This window comes from Pogoniulus pusillus, chromosome 14, assembly GCF_015220805.1.
Source record: "Pogoniulus pusillus isolate bPogPus1 chromosome 14, bPogPus1.pri, whole genome shotgun sequence".
In the NCBI taxonomy this organism is placed as follows: domain Eukaryota; kingdom Metazoa; phylum Chordata; class Aves; order Piciformes; family Lybiidae; genus Pogoniulus; species Pogoniulus pusillus.
The window spans coordinates 9,709,783-9,731,639 of NC_087277.1; the positions used below are offsets into that span (position 1 = coordinate 9,709,783).

General features: G+C 46.4%; 2 protein-coding genes and 1 long non-coding RNA gene across 5 annotated transcripts in view; 1 reads left to right on the forward strand and 2 right to left on the reverse strand.

The window, feature by feature from the left end:
- Window positions 1–855: 855 nt before the first annotated feature.
- Window positions 856–7,564, reverse strand: KLHL38 (kelch like family member 38). Its single transcript, XM_064154244.1, has 3 exons — window positions 5,983–7,564; window positions 4,507–4,612; window positions 856–2,648 (listed from the first exon to the last, which is right to left on the reverse strand). Exons 1-3 carry the CDS (start codon window positions 7,330–7,332, stop codon window positions 2,362–2,364), a joined length of 1,743 nt encoding a protein of 580 aa, XP_064010314.1. The 5' UTR covers window positions 7,333–7,564; the 3' UTR covers window positions 856–2,361.
- On the forward strand, window positions 5,693–17,568 carry LOC135181248 (uncharacterized). Its single transcript, XR_010304784.1, has 3 exons — window positions 5,693–7,992; window positions 16,337–16,517; window positions 17,488–17,568. It is a non-coding gene; the product is annotated as an uncharacterized LOC135181248 (long non-coding RNA).
- Window positions 16,014–21,857, reverse strand: part of LOC135181246 (annexin A13-like) — a 261,747-nt gene continuing 255,903 nt past the window's right edge. For 2 of the 3 annotated variants that reach the window (XM_064154245.1, XM_064154247.1), the window contains 5 exons: window positions 21,388–21,456; window positions 21,069–21,170; window positions 18,462–18,537; window positions 17,526–17,638; window positions 16,014–16,342 (listed from right to left, as the gene is read on the reverse strand). In XM_064154245.1, the coding sequence (XP_064010315.1) occupies window positions 16,223–16,342; window positions 17,526–17,638; window positions 18,462–18,537; window positions 21,069–21,170; window positions 21,388–21,456 (480 nt within the window). In that variant the 3' untranslated portion in view covers window positions 16,014–16,222. Of the gene's footprint in view, window positions 16,343–17,525; window positions 17,639–18,421; window positions 18,538–21,068; window positions 21,171–21,387; window positions 21,457–21,857 lie in introns of those variants that run through there. The other variant, XM_064154246.1, reaches the window with a different exon arrangement.

Genomic DNA, 21,857 nt, shown 5'->3' on the forward strand with positions numbered 1-21,857 from the left:
ATTCCTTGAATGGTGGGCACAAGGGAAGGAGTTTGTGGAAGCAGGGAGCACAGGATTGCAGCCAAAGCAGAGCTGGCTACAGCCCGTGGCATCTTCAAGGGCTTGGAGGTGACACGAGGGCTCCCCAAGGGCCTGGGGAAGGATGCTGTGCTCAAGGCTGCTGCAACTCTGCAGTCCCCATTTCCTGCCCAGCTACAGCTGTGCGAGGTGCTATTTGGTCCCTGCCTGAATGCTGAGAAAATCACTAGTTATACGATACAGGAGTCAAGAGCAATCAGCTTGCTGCCAAGTGTAAGCCGATGGCTGCGGCAATGGCTTGCGAACATGGACTTACAGCCCCAAGTCAGCTGGGGTTTTTTTTCCCCTCCGTTCTGGGTACAGTCACGAGTCTGGCAGGAATCCACGTCAGCTAAAATGCCCAGAAAATAATGGTGTCTCCTGGAGTTTTGGAGCCAAGTGGGGTCAAACAGGAAAGAGTTTGGGAAGCTGGCACTGAGGAGTTAGGAATAAATCTCTCCCTGGGGCAGATTTTCCATAATTGGTCATGACAAGGCTTCTTTCTCCAGAGAGCTGGAGCTGGCCTGCGAGGAAGCAAAATGAATCACTGCTCTGGTCCAGTTTGGCACGTGCCATGATTTAGCCCTGATTTGCACAGGGAGGAGATGATGATATAGACTGAAAGACAGAGGAGAAGCATAGCCAAAGGCTTCTGAGCTGGAAAATGAGTTTAGGTTCCCACTCATTTTTTGCAGATTTACTCAGATCCTTAGAAGGAAACTCCAGCAAAAAAACATTGGTACCAACCCAACTCCCATTATCGACAGAGGGAACAATAGGCACTCCTGAACACAAAGCTCTTACAAACAATAACCATTTTATTTTACATTGTTAAAACAGTAGTTGATGTGCAATTTTCCCTTCCAGATCCTCCCTTCATTAACTATTTCAGGCACTTTTCTGCTTCCAGATACAGATTTATGGGCCAGACCTTGGCAGTTGGAGCTGGCGTCCTGCAATGTGGTGGTGACCACAAGGCCTTGCAGCCTTCTGTGAAGAGTTGAGTATGGTTTCCTCAGGCTGCTCTGTATTCTTGGAAAAGTCCTACTTTCTTTCAAATATGAGGAAGAAGAGGTGTTGTTTCTACCATCCTTCTTCTGGATGGTGATCATCTGTCCTATCTTTAAAGCTTCTTGCTATCTCATCAGTCTTACCAAGCCTGGTGACCTGCCAGCAGTTCACAACCTATTCAGGATGTGATGATTAATCCCCTCCCTTTAAAAATATGCACTTAGTGGCAGAACCCCACAGAGATGTTGGTGGAGCCAGAGCTGCTTTGCCAAGTGGCAAATTTTGACTTGCTCTTCTTGGAAAGCTGGTTTCCTGTCACTGGCTTTCTCTCACTGCTGTTTTCCAGTGATTTGGAGAGAGGAAGAACAGGGAAAAAAAAAGTTCCTCCCAAATACTTCTTCTCTTTTACATCATCTTTCTCCCATGCACCCTCTCTGCTATTCCAGGTTTCAGGATTTCCACCAAAGGGCTTCCTAACTGCCATCCCTGATGCAGAAGGAGAAGTAAGCTCCCTGCAAAACAGGATCCCTCAAAAAAGAAGCCAGGGTCCTCATTTCCATCCTACTGTCTCCACTCCTTCAGAGAGTAAGTAGGCTGATGGAACAAAAACCTGTCCTGCACTGTGAAGGAGCAGTAGCTCAGATATTTGCATCTTGTCACAATGTCAGAGTTCAGACCAAAGCATCAGCCTTTTTTTGCTAATTTCTAGTTGGATGTTAGGAACATTAAAAATATGCTATCATCATATATTACACATCTTATGAGATGACTGCCATAGCTAACATAGGTAGCTGCTGTTACAAGACCAGAGCTCAGGGCTCGATATTCTAAACACCTCCACCACTGGAAATGGAAATGTTGGTCAGCACTGAGCAGCAAAGGCTAGCAGCATGCAGCTGAGTTTACACCCCAACAAATGCCAGTTACCCAGCCCTTACTTTCCCTGGAGATGCCATCATTCTTATTCACCTTGCATTTTGAACTCTGCACAAGGCCAAATCCTGCACCAGGTTCTTATCCAGAAGATGTCTTCTACCTGCTTTCTACTGAGACTCCGGGTAAAGCCCCCAGGCTGGGCCTAGCAGCACCATGTGCCATACTCGTCAGGTGAATATGGCATGAGCACCAAGCTCATGACCTTTTGGCAGAGCATTTGGAGAATGACTAATGCCACTGGCATCTTCAAGGTCAGGAGTTTGTGAGGCTCCATGAGGTTCACCCACGTGCTCTCAACAGAGCTAGGTGAGTGCTTTAAGGAAAGCACAAAATGTCCTTGGAAGCATCAAAGGTTAACTAGAGAAGGTTAGAACTAGGAACACACTGGAGTGTAAGGCACCCGTGGTCAAAGAGTTTGTGTGGCAGCTTTCCCTTTGGTGTCCATGTATCAGTCTCTGGATCATAGCAATCTAAAGAATCCAAGTCCTCGATGACATTGTCTGTGGTGAGAGATCGTCCTCCCGTGACATACAACTTGCTCTTGATGATAGTGGCCCCGTGATGCATTCGTCTGTCCTTCATGTCTGCACACTTAACAAACCTGTTGCCTTTTGTATCATAAGCAATTATTCTCCGGGTGTACCCTAAGTGCAAAGCCAGATGTGGAAGAGACAGATGGGAATTAGAGCTTATGGCCAGCAGAAGAAAAGATAATCTATTTCCTGGTAGTTTCAATAAAACCTTTTAGAATAGTACCTAATCTGGCAGAATACACATATCTGAGAAGGGAAGCAATGATGTATCACAGGAATCCCTTCCTGTTTGTCCCCACTCTTTCTCATAGCACCTTGGCAGCCAAGTCTTGATGAGCACCATAAAACCCATCTAACTAGGCAAGCAACCTGTCAAACATAGCTGGAGCCTGCACTTTCTCTATATGCCTTCAAATGTCTGCAAGTATTTATTTTCACCCGCCAGACTCCTAAAGCTTCACTTGGAAATACAGAAAGCAAAGGCTTTCCATGGGGATGGAGCAACAATGCCTGGTTGGAGTTACAGCTGCCTACTGAACGCAGCTGGGTACTCGGGTACTCAGCAGCACAGTGTCACTGTTGCTTGCTCCACTCCCAAAACCCTGAAGGGTGATATAACCTCACATCTGGTGAGAGTTAGGGCTGGTATCAGAGCCATATCCCTAGAGCAATGTAGGTGTGGAAGGTTGGTACCCAGCAATACCTCACCCGTGTGCCCCTGTAGATAATCCAGAGCGCCCATTGCAAACAGCTTCAGACCATGTTTTGCAAGCCTTCAAGCCACCTTCCCTAGCAAAAATCAAGGCCTGTATTGCTTAAGCCTACCCATTCCCCTTTGTAATGATGTGGTCAGCCATGCAAAGAGAACCTGAAATGTGATGAGAGCTGTTTTTAAGAGAAAATATTCTTGTGAGGCTTACTGTTGTTGATAAACTAAGAGTGTTTGGCCAGTGTTTTGGCATGGAAGCTCCTAAATAAAACCTGACCATGGTGAACTTCTCTACTTCCAAGAAAAATGAAAGATGTTTAAAGTTAGCATGATTTTCTGTGGCTTTTGTTGAATAAATAAAATATAAATGGAGAACTTAAGCTTGGCAGCAGCAGGCTTCTGTCAGTACAGGCCTCTCAGATTAATGCATCTGAAGAGAGCTGACAATACTGTATTGTTTGCACTGTGGTCTGAAGTCTGGCTGATAGTCCCAGAAGGCTGATAGTCCTGGACTTTTTGATTCAGCTTTCCTCTGTTCAGAGTAGCAGCGGTCTCCCTCTGAGAGATGGCACCATGTTTGAGTCCTGTGTACTTTGGGTTCAGACTTCTGCTCTGCTAAAGCTTCCCTCCATCTCATTTTCCCTTAAATAATCTAGCACATGCTTCCTTGTGCCCGCCTGTGGTCAGGGGAGCTGCATTAAGGACTGTACGGGCGCACAACTAACAATGATGTGACCTACCAAAGTGTCATGGGCAGAGGCTGATCCTCATGTTGAAAAACACTAAGTTTCCCCTCTCAGTGTTTCATGCCCTTCTCAGGACATTCCACAATTAGCCTCAGGACCAATTACCTACAGGACCAACTGACCCCTTGTAGCCCTGTAGTCCACCCATCCCAACAAGCTGTTCATGGACTCGTTGTGACCATGCTCTCTGCCCTTCCAAGAAGAGCAGCCTGTGAGTCTGCAGGGGGGAAGCAGGATCCCCATGCTCTTAGCTTTATCCCTTCTTCTGCAGCACGTTAACTTGCATTGGCTTTTCCCCACTGTCAGCCTCCATCTGTGCCCCCCTGCAAGGTCCTGCTACTTGTGTTAAGAAGGTGCCTTGTGGAGGACTCGTCTCCACTTACACAGGCATGGACAAACTCCTTTCTCAAGCTTCAAATGCTATCTAAGGGAGCACCCCAAGAAAGAAGGCTGCAGAAATCCCACAGGAGCTGAGCCTGGGGCGGTGGGAGGGAGGGTGAAACAGAGTCCTTACCACCTACGATGATAATCTGGTCTCCAATCACGACAGCTGGTGCACAGACATTCTTCACCACTCTGGTCTCCATCCGAAACCACATATTCCTGGAGACATGGTAGACCTGACAAATAAATAAAGGCACACATGCAGATGTTTATGTTGCATTTTAATTGGCAATTATCACTACAGAGGAACTTATGGTTTTTATTTTGTCCTAATGAATACAGTTCTCTGGCTTGAACTGCTGAAAATCCAAGAATTTATCCACTTTTTTTCCTAATATGTCCCCTTGGAAGTCATTTCAGTTCTCCAAACTTGTCTGCCCAGGAGATGCGAGCACATGTACTAAGGCAGAGTGTATCTGACATATGCAGTCTTCTTGGCTGTAAATCTTTGCATGGCCATTAAATCACTTTATCTCCTGGAAAATGTTCTCCCAAAGTACAAGCCATTTAATTTATTTTCCCAGTCATTCTGTGTCTTCCTGCCTCATCTTTAACAATTGCCTGGGCAGTCAAATCTCAGCTTCACCTAGTTCTGCTGGCAGCCACTGTCTTTATCTGCTCTGTTTGTGCTGCTGGCTGGTATGCACTCAGGTTGGCAAGGGGACTTGTTGATGGGACTTAAGAGTGGTATCGAAGTCATCAATTTATGTGAGAAAAAGAGCTGTTGCCAGATGATGATCACTCAGTCATCTCTATCTGGACGGCACAAACTTTTATGTCATGTCATCCGCTTCTTAATAGAGCAAATATCTCTAGGACATCTCCATGCTACCTGATAAATACATTTCCTTCCCCCAGATAATAAAGCACTGTTATCACTGTAAAGAAGTACTGATGTGCTGGCTGCGACCTTAGCCTAAATCGATGAAAAACATTCACAGGGCAAGCGACATCAACAGTGCTAAAGCATCAAAGCAGCTAAGAATTTCATGTGCTTTTTCCTTCTCATAGGGTGCACCTCCTGAAAGCAGGCAGAGAGCCAGCAACATGTGGCAGGACTCACATTTTTAACACAGCTGTTTATAAGAAATAGTTGTAAGTTTAAGTCCTTTGATGAGCTGAAATCTAATCACTCTAATGAGCACCAATCTTTGTTTTTGCTGTGAGCAGGTGCATGGCTGAGACTCCAGCTCAGCTGCCAAATAGAAGGCACCGATTTTAGTGGGATTGGCTACAGGCATAGAGCTGGGCAGGGAGGTCAGCTGCTGCCTACCATAGCATCACCTGCAGCAGCACTGGCTCCAGTGCCCACCAGCAACAGAGCTGACTGACATCCAGAGAAGCACCTCAGGACTTCTGCCTGAAGAAAAAATGGAAGGGGAAAATGCTCTTTGCAGATGTCACTGAAGCTGTGTGTCAACTCATCCTGCCTCTTTCTGCAACTCACAATAAAGGCTTTTTTTGGGGTGTGATTTCTTCAGGAGGGTGTTGAACTGCTGAATACTTTAGATGAAACTACCTACGACAAAGCAGGACTGATCATTACCTGGATCAACCGAACAGGGTTCTGCATAGTATCTTCTCCCCCAAAGAGGTAGACCCTCTGATCTTTGGCAGCAACAGCAGGGTGAAGGACAGCAACAGGCATGTTTGCCATGCTCTCACAGATGTTGTAAACACTATCATATCTTTCCACAGAGTTCAGGATTTCTTGGTTTTTGCCTATTCCACCGAATGATAAGATATAATTTTTGTATGCCAAGCTTCTGTGGGAGTAACGTGCAATTAACATGTGCTCAACCAACCTCCACTGATTGAGTTTAAGGGAGTAAATGTAAATATTATCACTGACTGGGCTTTTCTTATTGCTAACGGGCATCCCTCCGAGCACATAAATATTGCTGTGCAAGCTCACTGCAGAGGCTTTGTACAGGCGCATGGGAAGCTTGGCCAGGCTTAGCCACTGGTTCGTCTTGTCATCATAGAGCAGGACATCTCTTGTCGTCTGCTGGCTGTCCTTCCTGCCACCAATGATGACGAGGAACTCTTGGCTGGAGTACCTGCGAGGGACATGCAGCATGGGCTTGATGTCAGGCACACTGGTGCTATACAAGGAAAACATATGTCTCCAGGCTGACTCCAGGATGCTCCTGCAAGTGGGTGAGGACTGAATAAGGGAGTCATTGGCAATGAAGTGGAAGAGGAAAGTTGGATGGACGTATTGAAGCCGGACCTTCTTGAACAACTCTTGGATATAGCCTTGTCTTGCCTGGAGGTCATGCCGGATCCAGACCATCAGTGCCTCAAAGACCTGCTCTTCTTCCCCACAGAGCTCATCATCCCCAAGGTAATCAATGAGCTCCAAGGGACAAAGGTCCTTCAGTTCCTCAGAAGAGGCCACCTGAGGAAAGCATTTCAAAGCCATAGCCTTGGCTTTCTGATTTAGGCTTTGGCAGTTCAAGACCTTTGCCAATCTGATCATGCTCAGACAGTTGTCAGGAGTCAGCTTGTCTTGGAGGTAGGCAGAGCAGGCCTCAAACAGTTTATCATACTGAAGCATGGAGGCTGTCTCCAGCAGACACAGGACATTCTCAGTAGATATAAGAATCTGCCCTGTGTAAATGTAAAGGACAATCTGATCCAAAATCTCAGCATCAATGCCCTTCAGGATGACTTTAGCCTGATGACTCTCTCTGAAGTCATTACAGAACATTGCCTTGAAGTACGGACTGCTGGAAGCCAGCACGTTTCGGTGGCAGGGGATTTCAAAGCCCCCGGAGCAGAGGGTAACATCAGTCAGCATCCTGCTCTGACGCAGAGCATTCAGCTGCATCAGCAGTTCAGAGGAGAAGTCTTGGTCTTTGAAGAGAAGCTCCTCAGTGGATCCCTCCTCCATAGCAAAACAGGAGAGAGACGAATTCCGGGCTTGGCAGAAAAAGCTAAATTCTTAGCAGCTTTTATTGGACTATCCAGATCCAAGGGAGCACATCGAGACTTTGATGTTGCTCTAGATATCTCTTCACTGTTATGAATTAAAATGGAACACGAGTTAAGCACAGTGGGAAAATAATAAAGAAGCCAAAAGGTCGTTAAGACCCTTTAAATTTTTCATAACTGTATCAGATAGGTTTGAGCTCTGAGGTCAGCACTGCCTGTGTCCCTGGCAAGAAGCAAAAGCACTGAAGTTATCTCACTGACTTGAGATGAAAGCTGGACAGCTGAAGCCAATGGTTTGTTCATTTTCATCACGTTGAATAAACGCATTTAGACATTTATTCACCGCTTTAACGTATTAGCAGTTTAGTAGCTTGCGCCTCTTTCCCCTAGAGTTAGTCACTCCCAAAGAATGTCAATCTGGCAAAGCCGAGCCCTGCAGCAGGACAAACGAAACCCTGGAGATGGGGGATCTGCATTAAAACGGTTATTTATTAACTCGGCTCAGCTGTGGGGGGTTTTCTATGTTAATCAGACACACGATGAGTAAATTAACTACCAGGCAGAACAATATGATGCGTATCCATTGTCACGGCTAACTTGCTCGACCTGCAGTGAAACGGTAGGGTAGAAACGTTTACCTTCTGTTGTCCTTCACTGCATGCATTTACTCTCTGTCGTTTATTCTCTGCTGAGATTTTCCATAGCTAGAGCCTGGATAAAAAAAACCTGTGAACCCACGGGAGGTTTCTTTCAGTAGGTAAAGTGATTCATAGAGGGTGCTTGCTGGACGTGTTTACTCTGAAGCCACTTTAGCCGCTTTGCGGAGCCGTGCGCAGGAGCGGTGCGAGGCGCTGGGGCAGTGTATACATTCCGGCGCTAAGAATAGGCGCACACGGGCGGCTCGCCCTTATCACATGTGACGCCGCTGCTGCCTCTCGCAGTGACCTGGCCGGCACTGAGCATGCCCCGCTGCTATTTTTCTGGCAGTTGCTTTCATATAATAAATAGACACGGAGAGGAAAGTTCACTTATAAAAGTCCTGGCTGGCTGTTTGGAAACAGTGGCAGGACCCTGTCCTAAAGTGCCTGGGAACTTTAGACGCCTGTAAACAGTCTGTAATGCGTTGTGCTAGGTAAGACACTGTCACCGTAGTTTCATGGAGAAGGAGGGAGGGAGAAGGGTTTCCAGGGACCCCAGTGGGTTGGGCCGTGTCTCCACTTTACTGAGATATCTGGGGAGCAGGGGTCCATTGCAGTCAGGTGGGAGATGCTGATGCACTGGGCCCCCTGCACCTACAGCTCCTCCAAGGCAGGAAGGGAGTCTGGCTACCTGCGCCAAGCAGAGAGTTTCCTCTTGGAAGTTCCCTCTTGCAGCAGTTTATGATGATGCTTGATGTTTCATACAGAAAATATCAGATTGTAGCCTTCTTTTGTGTAAGGGCCTCATCTTTCTGAATCTCTTAACAAAGAATTTCTTGAGTGGGTGGCTTGAGGAAGCTCAGTGTTACAGGTAGAACTGCAGCAGCTTGTTGAAGTGAGTGCAGCAAGCTGGAATCTAGAGTGACAGGTCCCAAAGTAGCTCTTAGATCCCCAGGGTGGACAAGAAAAGACTGGATGAGGCACTTAGTGCCATGGTCTAGTTGATTGGATAGGGCTGGGTGCTAGGTTGGACTGGATGATCTTGGAGGTCTCTTCCAACCTGGTTGATTCTATGATTCCATGACACTTCCTAACTGCAGATCCCTGCACAGGAGCAAAGTGTTCAAGCTCCTTTTGCAGGCAATGAAGCCTAGTCAGTACAACTGAGTCTGCCATGTTATTCAGGTCACCACCTATATTTGGGCAGGTGAACAGTCCTCCAGGTACTACTGGGTCTCCACAGATGCTCAGCTGCCTCAGTCACACATAGGTGTCCCTACTTATTGCTCCCATGTTGGTATCTGTGATGATAAACCTAAATTCAGTCCCAGCACTGGTCCAGATGAGTGTCTTATGCCAGTGGAGGATCCTCCACTAGTGCCCAGCTGGGGTCTCCAGCAGGTCCAGTGCAATGTGTCCCAGCTCCGTGCTATTTTCCTGTCTGTTTCAAGAAAAAGAGCATTGGCTGCCCATGTCTGGATAAGTGGATTTGCCCCCTCATCTGTGCCGAAATTCCTCCCACTATTCTGAGATGGGAGTGAATCCAAAATGTCGTTTCTAAGCATCGCTGCCACAGGGAAGCATAAGGTTAAAGCAAAACTCCTTCACATCTTTTCAGAGCCAAAGCTCACGGGTGAGTCATGTCTGCGTTTAGTCAGAGTGAGGCAGATGAGCAGAAATCGTTGGGAGCCACAGTGCCCTTATGTCAACTCCCGTGCCGCACTGGTGCTCCATATGTTGCTGCCCCCACGTCAGCAGCCTAGCAGACTGCAGGCACGGGGGCAGCCTGTTCCTCTATAAACAGCGGCTTCGCATCCTGGGTCATGCCGTGTGTGGCCTTTCCCAGAGACTTTTCCATGCAGCATAAAGACAGGGTTGATTTGGGCTGGGATATCTTTTTGGAGGCTGTGGCATCTTGCCTTCATGAACAGTCTGTGGGTGTGTGTTCACGTGTGTGCGAACTGAAACGGGCTGCCCAGGGGGGTTGTGGAGTCTCCCCCTCTGGAGATATTCAAAACCCGACTGGATGCATTCCTGTGTGATCTGGTATAGGCGATCCTGCTCTGGCAGGGGGGTTGGACTGGATGAGCTTTCGAGGTCACTTCCAGCCCCTGACATTCTGTGATTCAGTGATTCTGCGATTCTGAGTGTGAATGGCCAGGCAAGTTGAGGGGTGGGAAAGGCAGAAGTCACTGGACTTGACCGCGGTGGGTGACTCACTTCATAGAATAAACACGGTGATGTGCACCCTTTCACCTCTCCTGGAGCAAAGAGACAATCTAGAGGATGGTGTTTGGGTTCTGGGGGAAAAGGCACCCTCCCTGTCCTGCTTGCCAACACCACTGCCTCACCAGCTGGCCATGATCGCGCTATAAATGTTTAGAGTGGCATTAAAAACTCAAAGGAGAATTTTTCTCTCCTTGTCCAGAGAACATTAGTTACCCAAACAAAGCACCCTCGCCCTCTCTTTCTTGCTCTCTATGTATATACTCTCGTTATAGTCTGTTTTGATGAATGATTTAGTTTTATATCTCTGTTCTGGCTCTAACTCTTTGCTGCCTGTTTAGTTCTGCTTCTTCCTGGCAGTGGCTCTGGATTATTTTTTTAACCCTTAGAGAAACAAATGATGCTATGTGACTTCCCTAGTGATACCATTTTATGGGGTCAAGAAGGGGTAGGTGGGATGTTCTTTTGCTTTAGATACTGATAAATGTGGCATTTATTTAGAAGATCCCAGGCTCGAGGGCTTTGCACAGTTATGCAAACTCCTGCTAACCCAGAGTACAGCATGTGCTGTTTAAATAGCTTATTGCTCTCGGGGGGGTTGCTGCTCCCTGCTGAGTCCCCACACACAGGTCCCTGCCAATTTGGGGCCGAGGCTCACAAGCAGGAGCTCCTGCTTTACACTCTCTCTTTTTCCTTTCCCAGAGGTAATGGTTCCAGACACATCTCCAACCAAGTGGGCACATCAGCACCGCTTAGTTAGGATTTCCTTTCTAAATAAACAGAAACCTTTTTCCCTGGTGTGTCCTAGCACAGCATGTCCTGTATAGCCCCTGCTGCTGCAACATGCCTAGCAGTGAGAGGGAAGCGCTGTATCTTCTGTGAGGCACTGTAACTTGTCTGAGAAAGTCTCTTTCTGAATGAGTTCTTGAGGGAGGTTTCCTAAGGTGGCACACTATTGACTGAAGCAGGCCTGAGTAGCCTTTTTTTTTGGGAGATCAAGATGTTACATTAACCACAGGAGAGAGGTGTTGCATGGATGATGGGGCTGGTCTGAACACCATGTGCAAGTGGTAAAGTGGGCTTATTTACCCAGAAGGGTTATGGGGCTACAGGTCCCCGAGAGCCCTTGAGGGAGGCTGGAGCCACTGGGGTCTGTTAAACAGCTACAACTGCTACTGTATGAATGGCATCAGTGGTCAGTTTCTAGAAAATGGAAATGTACACTGGAGAACAACTACTTTCTGCAATACTGTGTACTCACCCTGCTCCTTCTCTGCCTCCTTAAGTGTTTGGGATTGCTCAGTTTTGGAATTAGGATGGCTGAACCTTTGCTCTGACCCTGAGCAGCTCTTCTTATGTTTTAATGGAATGGAATGATGAAATGTCTGTTATCATTCACTAAGCAACAGAGTGGAAAAATGCTGTAATCTAATCGGCCAGCAGACAGGTGCACAGAGAAGATTGGTGATGTCAGAGGGGTTCTAAAACTCAGGCACTGATCCTATTACCGTTCAGGTGAAAATGAACAAACACGGATAAGGGAAAAAGGGCTGTTTAAGGCAGGGACTTCACTGAACTTACTCAGGGTTGTGTGCACCCTTTTAGTGACTACCAGCTCTCACAGTTATCAGGAGATACATGGACCCTTCCCCCAAATTTACAGTTTAGATAGACAGAGAGACAAGGAAAAATATTCCTTATAACAGGATCACAGGATAATAGGGGTTGGAAGTGACCCAAGGAGATCACTGAGTCCAATCCCCCTGCCAGAGTGGAACCATACAATCTGGCTCAGGTCACAGAGGAACACATCCAGATGGCCCTTGAAAGTCTCAGAGAAGGAGACTCCACAGCCTCTCTGGGGAGCCTGTCTCAGTGCTCTGTGACCCTTACAGTAAATAAGTTCCCCCTTGTGTTGAGGTGGAACCTCCTGTGCTGCAACTTACACCCACTGCTCCTTGTCCTATCACAGGGAGCAAGTGAGCAGAGCCTGTCCCCCTGCTCCTGACCAGCCCTTAGATGTTTATAAACATTTATTAAATCCCCTCTCAGCCTTCTCTTCTCTAGACTAAGCAGCCCCAAGCCCCTCAGTCTCTCCTCATAAGGCAGTGCTCCAGTCCCCTAATCATCCTTGTAGCTCTCTGCTGGACCCTCTCCAGCAGATTCCTGTGCCTCTTAAACTGGGGAGCCCAAAGCTGAACACAGTATTCAAGATGAGGTCTTAGCAGGGCAGAGTAGAGGGAAAGGAGAACCTCCTTTGATATGCTGGACGCACTTTTCCTAATACACCCCAAGATCCCATTGGCCTTCTTGGCCACCAGGGCACATTGCTGTGCCACAGTAACTTGTTATCCACCAGCACTCCCAGGTCGCTCTCCACAGGGCTGCTCTCCAGCAGATCACCTCCCAGTCTTCATAAAACTGGGAGGGAACAAAACCTAGAATTAACATTCCTCATTGTAAAAAGAGACAATTAGAGGGATCACAATTAATCAAGTGCCATGAGTTGGAGAGTCTGAGCAAAAGATACCCCAAGCAGCAGCAGTGGCTGGCTGGAGTGGAAGCCTTCAGCCAAGGCTGAGAGAGCAGCCAGTACTTGCCCTGGCAGTGTGGAGCTTGGTTGGTGGGCCTTGACCAAGGTAAAATGGGCATCTGACACCATTTTAGTTATTATAAACTGGAGGGAAGAGAAATACAGGATCAGAAAGGAAGACTAATGTGTTGGAGAATTATTGAAGTCTTGCATATTTACACATGTGTCTAAATGTGTATAATGAATAAGTGCACTCGAAGGACAAACATACATCTATATTAGCAAATTACTATCTAAAGACAGCATGGATAGAGACCTTTCTGCTCAACACAACACATGTCTGTAGCTCACCCAGTTACTACTAGGAGACCTAACACCACATGTGATGTCTGGGCCAGACCTGTGAAGCAAATGTTTCTCCACATGCAGCATCTCGTTTTGGACTTATTCTAATACTCCCCACTGAAGCACTTCCCCATGTCCTGTCCATGCTCCTATCCATCCAGAGCCCAGTGTGGACTTACTATTTGCTTCATTGAATTGGGAAAACAGCATTTTGACCCTGCCCTCTCGTTCCCTGGTTGACATCTCAGGTTCACTGAAGGGAGTGAAACTCCTCAAGCTAGCTAGTAGTGCAGAAGACACTGAAAAGTAAACAGAAACCAGTGTGAATATGAGGAATTGATGGACAATTCTAAGTGACAACAAGATGAAGTATTTTGTGTTACTTCAGGCAACAGAAACACAATGACTATTCCACACAGCACTGACAGATGTGTTTTTCTGCTCAAAACCTCCCTCATTCTCCTAGAGCCTTGGCAAGATTGGGTGGGAAAACCTCGGGAGCCCACCTGGTGCAACCCCTATTCGTAGCAGGGCTAACCTCAGAGTTAGATCATACTGCTCAGAGACTTGTCAAGTTGAATTTTTGGAATCTTGAGAGATGGAGATTTTACAACCTTTCTAGACAACCTGCTCTAGTCCCAGAACACTCTCCTGGTAGATTTTTAATCTGTGTATTTGATAGGAATTTTCTTTGTTGCAACTTACTGATGCTGCCTCTTGCCCAAGGAGAAGTCTGATAACTTCCTTCTGCTGCTACCAGTCGCCAACTACCTGGTTCTTCCTATTCTTTAACTTCAGATACCCTTATGGTCCTTCTCTCTCCTTCCTCTCCAACTATTGCACTACTCATTTTCTGTTTGACTGCTCAGGAAACATGCCTTTCCTGAGTCCTCTACCGCCAGGTGTTGTTCATGTTGGTATGATACTTCATTCTGAACTCAAGCTTAGTTTAAAACCTGACTGAATTAGCATTTGGTTCTGATTTTGCAGGCAAGGCAACAGACCGTACTTGTAAACACTGATATGAAACCTGAACTTGAATTTCAAGCCCCTGACAAACTTTGCTATAGAGGCACAAGTTATATTTTTACATCGTTGGAGACACAGATCAACTTTGTAAGTGTCAGAGCCGTCACTGTATGCATTGTGCACAGATAGAGAGATGCAGCATGTAATTCAATAATGACTTTGGCCCAGTATGTGTGGATGTGAAGATGTGTGGGCTCCTGGCCTGGTTTCAGGCCAATCTCTAATTAAAGAGTGAAAGATTAAGATGAAAGCAATTGTACTCTTCCTTCTTTAGTCAGAATGACCTACTAGTGTTAATTAAAGCAGTCTTTAGGCGAAAATAAATTTGGCTGCCAAAGTTATGTGCTTCACATTAAATAAGGACATAGCTGGGTTTAAAGTGGGCTGAGCTTCTAGAGGTTTCACAGAAATGATTCATATAGCTTTGGGCACTTTTGTTGGAATATTTAAACCCAAATCCTTTGCCTAAACCAGCCCTTTCCTCTGCATTTCAGACACCCACTGGCTTTTCCTTAAAGCTACATCATTTGAGAATGGGTACCCGGCAGCTTATCTTGGACTAAACACACAGTGTGACCTCTGGAGGATAAAATATCACTAGGAACACTGGACACTTAAGTAGATTATTCATCTATCCTTTCTATAGTCTCTGGTTACAAGAGTCCCATGGCAACAGCAACATGAAGATACACAGATCCTGCACTGCTCTGCACTTTCCAGGACTGAACATGAGAACGCCTTTGATAAAGGCAAATCTGGCATCAGATGGCTCATTTCAGGTTCAGAATCTGGCCCCGATATTTTTAGGTTGCTAGAATTGTTGCTAAAGTAGGTTCAGGCCTCTAGAATGCCAGAACATCCTGTTACACCTGTGTGACACGTGGATCATTGCTCATAAGAGCCCTCTACCTTTTCCATCTCCCATTTACTTTCCCCTTTCTTCACAGGCTGTAACTAAATGACCAGCTGCTACTGCTGTGACAGTGATACTAGCAGGGAGAAGCAGGTTCTGGGCATCAGAAACAGTGTTTGCAATGGAAATTAGGTGTCCTCAGCCACCATACTTCAGAGGATCTAGGTCTGAAAGACCCGTTCCTCAGCAGAGCTGTCCCCTCAAAAGGGGGAAGGGGCCAGACAGAGAAAAAGCTCACAAGCCCATCTCCTTGACCCAGACACTTCTCTTCTTCTTATTTGTCAGGCCCTATCATGTTATTTTTCACCTACACCTTCTCTCATGATTACAGGAGAAAAGGGTAACTCAGCGAGGAAGAGACCTCTGGTGGTCTCTAGTTCAACCTACTGCTCAAAGCACACTGAACCGTAAGATCAGGTCAGGTTGTTCAGGGTTGGAAACCTCAGAGGCTGGTGACTGTGCAGCTGTTCTGAGTCCCCATGTCTGCCTGTGTGGGAACAGCATTTTCCTGTCTGACAGATCCACCTCATGAAGCCTCATCTCTTCCCCAGCTATGCTCCTGCACCAGAGCCTTGGAGATGGTGCTGATGGGGACTTCAAGTCCTTATCTCCTTCCTGGGATGACTTAGGAGATGACTATGCAGAGAGAGCAACTCACAGGCAGGGAAATAACTCCAACCTTTCCTGATAATAGCAGGAATTTAGTCAGGCCCTGACTTAAGTCATTAATTCACAGTCCTCAGGTTGTTTAAAGGCTGTGACAAAGGGCCAAGGAGAAATGACTACCCATTTTCTCTTGGCAGAGAGAAAATGCATTGCCTGGCACCAGTAGAACTGGAGAAAGAACAAAGATAATCTCCAGAACAAGAGAAAGACAGAAAGCGTACCCAGGAGAAACAAGGGCAGAAGATTCCTCCACCTACACAAACACAGAGAGGTCGACTTAGTTTGAGGGTTTTTAACATGTCTTTATTGCTTAAGGACATTTGGTGAGATAGCCATAACATGACCCTCACATCCAGCATTACTTGGCAATGTGCTCCCCACTTGGAAAGACAAGAAATTGCATTTTTCTCTTACTGCTAATGCCACATTTTTTGGATGCTGGTTTGGAAACTAATCAAGAGGTGGCTGCTCAGCATGCCTCTTCATTCTGGATGGCTTTCTAGTGCAAAAGAGCCAGCAGCAACTTTCTGAAGTCCCCAGAGGTATCAGATCGGACAGCTTCAGCTAAGGACTTCTTGTACATTTGCTGGTATTTCTCCTTTATTGCTGGCAGGTCACTCTGTGGAGAAAGCAAGGACTGCTTTAGAAGAGTGGGATGTGCTTTGAGTAGATGCCCTGCTCCTACAAAATCCTCTAGGGTCTGATCCAAAGTCCAGCACACTCAGTGGGAGGAGGAGAGGAGAAAGCAGATTTAAAAATCTTGGAGGCCTTTCAGTTTAACATTTGGATTTGAGGTAAGGCCACATGAGATGGTGTGGTGAGAGGATGCTAGCTGAGAAGAGGCCAGTATGAGCCTGTGTGAAGAGCCATGCTGGGGTGGTCAGGGGCATCTCTGCCTGGTGCTTGGCAGTGCTGCTGCAGCACAGGCTTTGTATCGGGCAGATTTTCACAGGTTGATACAAGATTCTGAGGCTACTCAGATGAGTGTGGTTAAAAGAGAGTTTCGTTCTACAGAAGTAATTTTTTTGGTTAACACAAGACTCAGAGTGGGTTAATTAAATGCTTTGTCTTGAGCTTTCCTGTGAAAGAGCACCACAGCACGGGACTGATGCTTATCACTGTGGGGTTTAAATGTTATCTTGATTGGACTATGTCTCAACAGCGAGACTGCCCTGGAGTCTAATTTCTCACACTGCTGATCATTGAGAAATTAAGCTCTCCTTGGCCCTGTGAACAACTCCTCCTCAGTGTCAAGGCTGAGCGGCGGAGTTACAACCTACACAGCTTACGAGGAATGAAAACTTAAAGACTATGTTTAAGATCTCAAATGTCTTATGCAGTTCTGTGCTTTTAAAAACGACAATTATGTCCTTTAGCTCTTTATTTTTCTTCCCTCCTCCCCATCTGTTTTTCACAGCTGGCATCAGGAAGAATTGGCAGCATATGTTTATAAGCAGTTCCCAATTTGGGAACTGCTGCTTTATCTTTGCTTTACTAGGAACTTACTTTTACACATGTTATTATTTGGGCCAGACTTCCCCATGGGTTAGTTTTTAACTAGGTACAGTTGACTCCACTTGAAATTGCCTGCATGCTTTCTGGTTTAGTTCTTTTGAAAACAGAAATAGATGCAATATCAAAATTAGAGTTGCTTGGGTACAAAAGCAGAGTGTGACCACTGATGTCATTGGGCTGAAATGGGTTGACTGAGCACATGATCTGCCAGGACTCACTCCACACTCTCTACATTTGTATTTCTCCCAGAGCTGATGTGAGCCATTACAGATCGCAGGGTACCCTACCTCAGCCCTGGTCACAAGGATGCGGATCAAGGTCTCTTCATCAGTCCCAGCTCCTTTCATTGACTTGTGCAGAAGTGTAGCAAAGTAACCTGGGCAGTCTTTGGCACAGCTGACTAGAGAAAACAGTAAGAGGTTTCATTAAGCTAGTTATTTACACTTTGTGATGCACCTTCAAGGAGAAGGAAATAAAGAAGAAATAAAGGAAACTTTCTAGGGTTTATGCTCAGACTAAAGGGCTTTCATTCTGTGCTTAGTCCCTTATCAGTATGCAAGGAGAAGTCTTGGAGTCCGAATGGGGATGTACACTTTTCCACAAGGAGAAGTGAGGTGATCAGAACTGAGTACTCTGCCATTTCCCCGTGAAAATGAAATGAATGAAAATGAGCTCTTGCCCCCCTGGAGTTCCTCTTGCCCATCTATTCTTGGGTTAGTTGCTCTCTCTACAGCTCACAGGAGCAAGATTTGGGAGCCCCTAGATCCAGATAATAACCAGTAAGCTAACCAGAGCCAGGGCACAGGGCTGAATACCAGTCACACCCATCCCCTGTTCGAAATTGCTGTCATGACCTTGCACAGTTCTGTGGGGGCTGGCTAGCACACTTCTGAGGATGCCTTGGCATTTGCTGGAACTTAACAGGCCTTATGGGCAGCTTAGAGGAGGCCACCTTGTGTCAGATGGCAGATAATTGTGTGGAGAGCAACTGTGTCCAGTTAGTTTTATTTCTAAAACCAAGAGGTCCAAATCACTACTGAAAACTGTCTTCTTTTACTGGCGGGTATGGCAGTTCAGTTTAGGGCTGCCTGGATGGCTGTTGCTAGGCTAAACACAGATCCCCAACAACCAATGTCAAAATGAAGGCCACAACTAGAAAAGAAAGCTCTGGATTTCTTTTTACTTTTTTCTTGTTCTTCCTTGTTTTGTTTTGTTTTTTTTACCAAGAGTAAGATAAGCCTTCTCCAGGTCTCCAGATGTCTCGCTTTTAATGGACTCTTCAATGTCCTTCCCACACACCTATGAGGACCACAAAAAGGAGCTGTAAGATCCACCCTCTGCACACTTTGTCCCACTACCAAAAATCAGCATCAGATTTTGGATCCAATGGCAAAAGGCCAGTTCAGAGCCTTTCCAAGAGAGTGATTCAAGGGTGCATGAAGTTGTCCTCTGGTGTAAGCACTCCCAGATCCACTGTGACTGAGAGAAGAAGGTGTGTGCAGCCAGGTGAGGCACAATGGTTAAGACATGGATAACTGTGCTAGTTTGAAGCAGGCTAGAATGTTTTGGTGGGCTAGAAGGACTAGATCATAGGCTGTGAAATCAAAACAAGACTGATGTCTACTTTGCTCATAGGCTTGCTGAGATGTATAAAAACATAAGTCAAAACATAGATAACATTCACTTGGCACCACTCTCGCTCGGGCTGCTGGCTGAGCTGCATCTCTCTAACCTCACCTTCCATTTTGGGCTAATCCACTTTGCTTCTTAACCCTCTGGCTGAACCTCCATTATTCCTTGGGACTGGGGTAAGGTTGAGAGGGGTAGGGGGAAGGTGAAGGGGTGGTTGAGAGCCCCTCCTAGGGACCTCAGGTTTCTGGGAGAGCTGTTGTGTTTCTGTATTACCTTTTCCCTTGTCTATTTCTGTCTATAACTGTATATACTGTAAATATCTGCTTGTATATTGTGCTAGCTGTAAATATAAGCTTCATTCACATTTCCAGAGTCAGCTGAGTCTAGTCTGGGTGATCTTCTAAAGTGTGGGGGGGCAGGGAACACCCAAACCATCACAATAACCTACATCAGTCACATGTGTATGAATGAGGGCTTCTAGGACATTGAAGCAGCAGCTTCTTCTTGAGTGACCTCTGTTCAGGAGCAACTGTTTGATCTTCCTCTAACCCCTCTATCAAAGGCTCTGGATGGCTCCCACACAAATGAGATAATTTTTGGAGCATTACCAGCCCTGTGAAGCTTTTTAAACTTATTGTCTTTGGCTTCTCAGGGAAAGTTTACAAGCACTGCAGTTGTTTCTGCGTTTTGGTATTGTTCTGTAGGAAAGGGGACAAACAAGACTGCTACTTCAATACAGAGTTTACCCTGACTTTTGTGAACTTCATGAACCTGGCAGGTTTTTACTTTGCTCTGTTTTGCCTATCAGGATGGCACTGCGTGGTTCAAGACACCAGTGGGCTTTTGGGTCAGACCTGGGAGATCATGTGTGCAAGGCAGCAAGGGTATCTTCTGAGGATTTAAAGTTATGTTTTGCAAACCTTCAGAGTGATTTAGATCTTGCCCTACTTTCCAGCTGCAGAGGAGGACTGATGTTAGCATGGCTTTAATCTTGGCCCACTTCTACTTCAAGTACAGCCAGGCAGGATGTGGTGGATCATTTGCTTGGTTTCAGGAATCAAAAAGCCAAGGTAGCTTGGCTATTGGAGCATTTAACTGAACCCCTGATGTTTGGGCCACTTTGAGGGAGAGTATCAGTTAGTGACTGGATTTGTCCTCCTGCCTGCAACAACCCAGAACTTGGATTAAACTGCAAACATTTTTCCAGCTATGGATTCCTTATTATGCTGACACTGAAATGTAGCCTTGACCAAAGTTCTTTTATCTCCAGTGCCTAGACTTATAGTTTTTTTCTGAACTTAGAGGCACCCTAGGGAAGTGCAAGACTATGATCAAGAGACTGTAGTGGGGGAGGCTTCTCCTGAGAATAAGTATAATTGCTGAGTTGCCATTTCACTGGCAGGAGAAGGATCTTGGATTCCCCACTACTTTGACTTTCTCAGGTCACTTCCAGGAGACAAGTTTCAGTGGGGGTCAGCTCCAGGCCCAGGCATGAGTAAAATGTCCCTGGTGGGTGACACACGGAGAAGTAGCAGACAGCCAGAATCCTTCTGCCTACTTTGATTTATGTTTGGAGACAGAGGAGAGCACAGCAAAATACCTGCACAGGCTGTCTGTCCAACATGGGAAGAAAGGAAGAGGCTGGAGATGTACCTCTGCCCAGTCAATAAAAGCATGTGAAGCAGGGGGATCGGGAGGAGAGACCTCACAAGGCTCTGCTTTGGAGAAGGAGAGGAAAAGACCAGAAAAGCAAAACTTTAGGGCAGGAGACTATGAACCTGTCCCTTTGCTGGTCCTTCTAGAAAGGAAACAACATTGCAAAATGTATTTGTCTGGATGTTGTGTAGATTATGAAGGGAAATAGGTTCTTCACCAGTGGAAGATACCGCTTGTATCCCCTGTTTCCATAAGATCAGGACTGAATTGTGCACAATTCCCCCCTGCCCCAAGCACTCCAGAAGTTTTAAAATGGCAAAGAATTTCCTGCTTGATGTCACTGTAGAGCTAGTAAACTATATCAGGCCCTATGCAACCCATATCACACATCCCTGGAGGTGTTTAAGGCCAGGCTGGATGGGGCTCCCAGCAACCTGATCTAGTGTGAGGTGTCCCTGCCCATGGCAGGGGGTTTGGAGCCAGATGATCCCTGAGGCCTCTTCCAGCCCTGACAATGCTATGATTCTAATAAAGTAACTCACCTTTTCATAGGCTTGAAAAGTAGCTCTCAGCTGACTGTAGCTTCTTTTTGCTAAGACCACATTGAAAGCCAGCTCCTCTGTTCCCCAGCGTCCTTCTCCTGCCTTAAAGATTAGATGTTATTTCTCCAAAGCACTTGTTTAGTCACAGGAGAGACAAAAAGTCAGTCAGAGCCCTCGATCTACCAAGCTCCAGCCTGTGGCCCCTTTGCTTGTCTCCTTATTCTGCCTCTGCCCCCATTCTTGGTGCATTTATCACCCTCGGGGCAGATCTTGCCACACAGCACAGGGCCAGTGGAGCTTTTCCCATCATTGCACTTACTTTGTACAGATCTGAGGCATCTTGCTCAGCGAGCTCTGAATTGACCTGCTGGGTTTCATCTCGAGTTGCCTACAGAAAAGGACAGGAGCATAAAGAGAAACAGCTCAAGTGCTGGTTACGTTGCCCGGTGGAAGGAAGAGTCTCTTGTGGCCCTCACAAATGATTTTGGTTATAGTTCTGCTGCCATCTGCTGAATGTTCCTGGTAACAGGGCTCAGAGAGACCAGCTTTGAACAGTCTCCTCGCATCCACTGCCGCCCCTGGGTCTGCTGACTGCAGAGGTCTGCTGGTTTGAGGCAAATTGGAATATTTTAATGAAAGAAATTAGATTGTAGGCTGTGAAAAAAGGAAACAGTGGTGATGTCTACTTCTCTCATAGGTTCGCTGAGACAGATAAGAGCAAGAACACAGACATAGCTAAGACAGTGTGAGAGTCTCTGTCTGTCAGAGTGTGTGTTCCTGCTTGGATCT

Bases quoted from the DNA above. Each gene is read 5' to 3' on its own strand.
- KLHL38 (XM_064154244.1), bottom strand. From the start codon at position 7,332: ATGGAGGAGGGATCCACTGAGGAGCTTCTCTTCAAAGACCAAGACTTC. The intron at 4,613-5,982 runs GTAATGATCAGT...TTTATTTGTCAG, and splicing joins ACCCTGTTCGGTTGATCCAG to GTCTACCATGTCTCCAGGAA. The intron at 2,649-4,506 runs GTAAGGACTCTG...CTTTGCACTTAG, and splicing joins CCAGATTATCATCGTAGGTG to GGTACACCCGGAGAATAATT.